General features: G+C 48.0%; 1 protein-coding gene across 1 annotated transcript in view; it reads right to left on the bottom strand.

The window, feature by feature from the left end:
• The window catches only part of LOC123242852 (interferon-inducible GTPase 5-like), a 6,621-nt gene extending 4,952 nt beyond the window's left edge, over positions 1–1,669 (bottom strand). The window contains exon 1 of the mRNA XM_044670967.1: positions 1,129–1,669. Coding sequence (XP_044526902.1) covers positions 1,129–1,669 — 541 coding nt within the window. The remainder of the gene's footprint in view (positions 1–1,128) is intronic.
• Between the last annotated feature and the right edge of the window lie 909 nt (positions 1,670–2,578).

The raw sequence follows: 2,578 nt of genomic DNA on the forward strand, positions 1-2,578 counted from the left end.
AAAGAAAGAAAGAAAGAAAGAAAGAAAGAAAGAAAGAAAGAAAGAAAGAAAGAAAGAAAGAAAGAAAGAAAGAAAGAAAGAAGGAAGGAAGGAAGAAAGAAAGGTAGTTCCCTGCCCCTGTAAATGTTTAAGCAAAATTGAGATAATTTATCAAGGATGTCATAGAATGCTGACTAGGAATTGGAGTAGATGGGATAGTTGCAGGATGAAGCCAATAGAGAGAGAAAGAAAATGAGATAGAGAATAATCAATAGAGAGAGAGAATAATCAATAGAGAGAGAGAGATCCTGAGAGAGAGAGATCCTGAGAGAGAGGAGAGGGGCCTGGATCTACTGCATCCTGAAATGGGAGAGAAGAGAAAAAAAAGCAGATGAAGCCAGAGAAGGCTGTCTACTAAGTTTAAATTAAGCTGAGTTCAAATCTGGCTTCAGACACCAACTATCCATGTAACCCTAGCCCAGTCACTTAACCCTGTTGGCCTCAGTTTCCTCATCTGTCAAATGAGCTGGAGAAGAAAATGGCAAACCATTCCAGGATCTTTGCTAAATTCCCAAATGGGGTCATAAAGAGTCAGATACAACTGAAAAAAAAAAATGAATGACAACAAAAATAAATTGATCTAGAAGCTCTCCAGGGGACCTTCAGGCTTGAGATTTCAGGATTTTATGAAATGAAGGATATTAAAGTAGTGAGCCTCCCTTCTCTAGAGATTTTTAAGTTGAGGTTGGATGACCATTTGTCAATAAGGCTATGGAAGGAATTCCTGTTTGTGGAGGGGTTCGGCCAGACACCCTTTGTGGGGGCCCGTCTGCCTTGAGATTTTAGAATTCTATTGATATTAGGGATAGGAGGGTAGTGAGCTCCCTGTCCCTAAAGGTCTTCGGAGCAGAGGCTGGATGACTATTGATCACTGAGTCTACAGGACAATTCCTACTCAGGGAGGGGTTGGACATTCTTAGGCCACCTCAGTTCTGAGATTCGGTGCTTCTTTAGTCCTATCAAGCGTATGAGTGATTAAAGAAGTCGAGGTCTGTTTTGAGAGATGGCCCATCTGGGGAGTAGCCCTTGGGGATCTGAGACTGACCATTCTGGGCCCCCCAGATTGTTCCCTGAACGCCCATTCCTCACCTTCCAGTTCGGTACAGCATTTCGCCCGGATCTCACAGAGCACGCCTTCCTCAGAGAAGGTGGTGGGCCGGCGTTGGCGGGAAGCAGCCATGTCGATGTCGACCTTAGAGCGGATAAAATAGAAGGGTTTTCCCTGGTCTTGGATGGCGCAGGCGAGTTGAGCGTGGCTGGTGGTGAAGCGTTCAGAGACCATGATGAGGAAAAAGTCATAGCGGCTGGGCAGGAGCTTATCCAGGTACTTGTTAGCTTCCATCAAAGGGGTCTCTACGCCTGGCATGTCCCAGATGATGACGTTGGGGAATTTGGGGTGTGGGTATGGTGTTGGGTCAGCGATGATCTCAACCACCCCCGTCTTGGCCGAGCCTTGGTCTTCATCGCCCAGGCCACGGATGACGTTGACAAAAGTGGACTTGCCCGACCCTGACCCTCCTGTGACAGCAATGTCCAGACGGACGTTCTCTAGGTCTTGAAGGGTAGCCCGGAGCTTGGCAGATGCCACTGGTACTGTGCCTTCTTCGAAAGTTTCCTGGGGAGCAGCCATCCCCTGAAGAGGAGGAGTCGAAGTGTCTCTCCTGGGTTGTCTCTGGCCGTAAAATGAGAAGGCTCAGGGAGTTTCAGCTTGGGGGCCGATGGATGACCTTTGAGGGAAGGTGGGAAGGAGACATATCAGGCATCCCTCTGCTCACTGGGAGCAATGGGAAAGTCCCTTCCCGTCTTCGGGCCTAAATTAGTTTCACTATAAAAGGGGGAAGTTATCTGAGGGCTCTCCCAATTCCCAATTCCATGTCCTAAGGACCTACCTACCCAGATCTGATTATTCTCCATTCTAAGGGTTCCCCCAACGCCAACATTCCATGTTCTAAGGACCTACTCAGCCCTGGCATTCTCTATTCTAAGGGTCCTCCCAGCTCTGATGTTCTCTGTTCTAAGGTCCTCCCAGCTCTGATATCCCATGTTCTAGGTTCCCTCTCAACTCTAACATCCTATGTTCTAGGTTTCCACCTGGATATGACATGTTCTAAGGTCCAGCTCCAATATGATAGACCTGGATGACCTCTATGTCCCACTTCAAGCTCTAAATCCTTTAACTTTGTGACTCGTAAGTCCTCCATGTCTTAGGGAAGTTGATTCAGTGGACTAGAACATATAAGTCTGGCTTGGCCCCGCTTCACTACACACATCTCCAGCCATTGGCCACCAAGCCATTATTGTCCCTGGGCCTCTCCTCCCCCCTTATTTCCACTTCTTTGGCAATAATCAAATCAACTCTGCTGGGTTCCTAGTTAAAGAGCATCTCTCTATTCTGACCCTACCCACCACTCTGGGGGTTTTCTTACCCAAGAACCCCTCCCTAGCCAACCCTGCTGAACCTGTGCTCTCACCATCCAGTGGGCACCTGTATATGCTCCCTTCCCAGCCCCTCCCCAGGTTTAGTCCAGTGCTAGGTACT

Source organism: Gracilinanus agilis, chromosome 3 (genome assembly GCF_016433145.1).
Source record: "Gracilinanus agilis isolate LMUSP501 chromosome 3, AgileGrace, whole genome shotgun sequence".
Classification (NCBI taxonomy): domain Eukaryota; kingdom Metazoa; phylum Chordata; class Mammalia; order Didelphimorphia; family Didelphidae; genus Gracilinanus; species Gracilinanus agilis.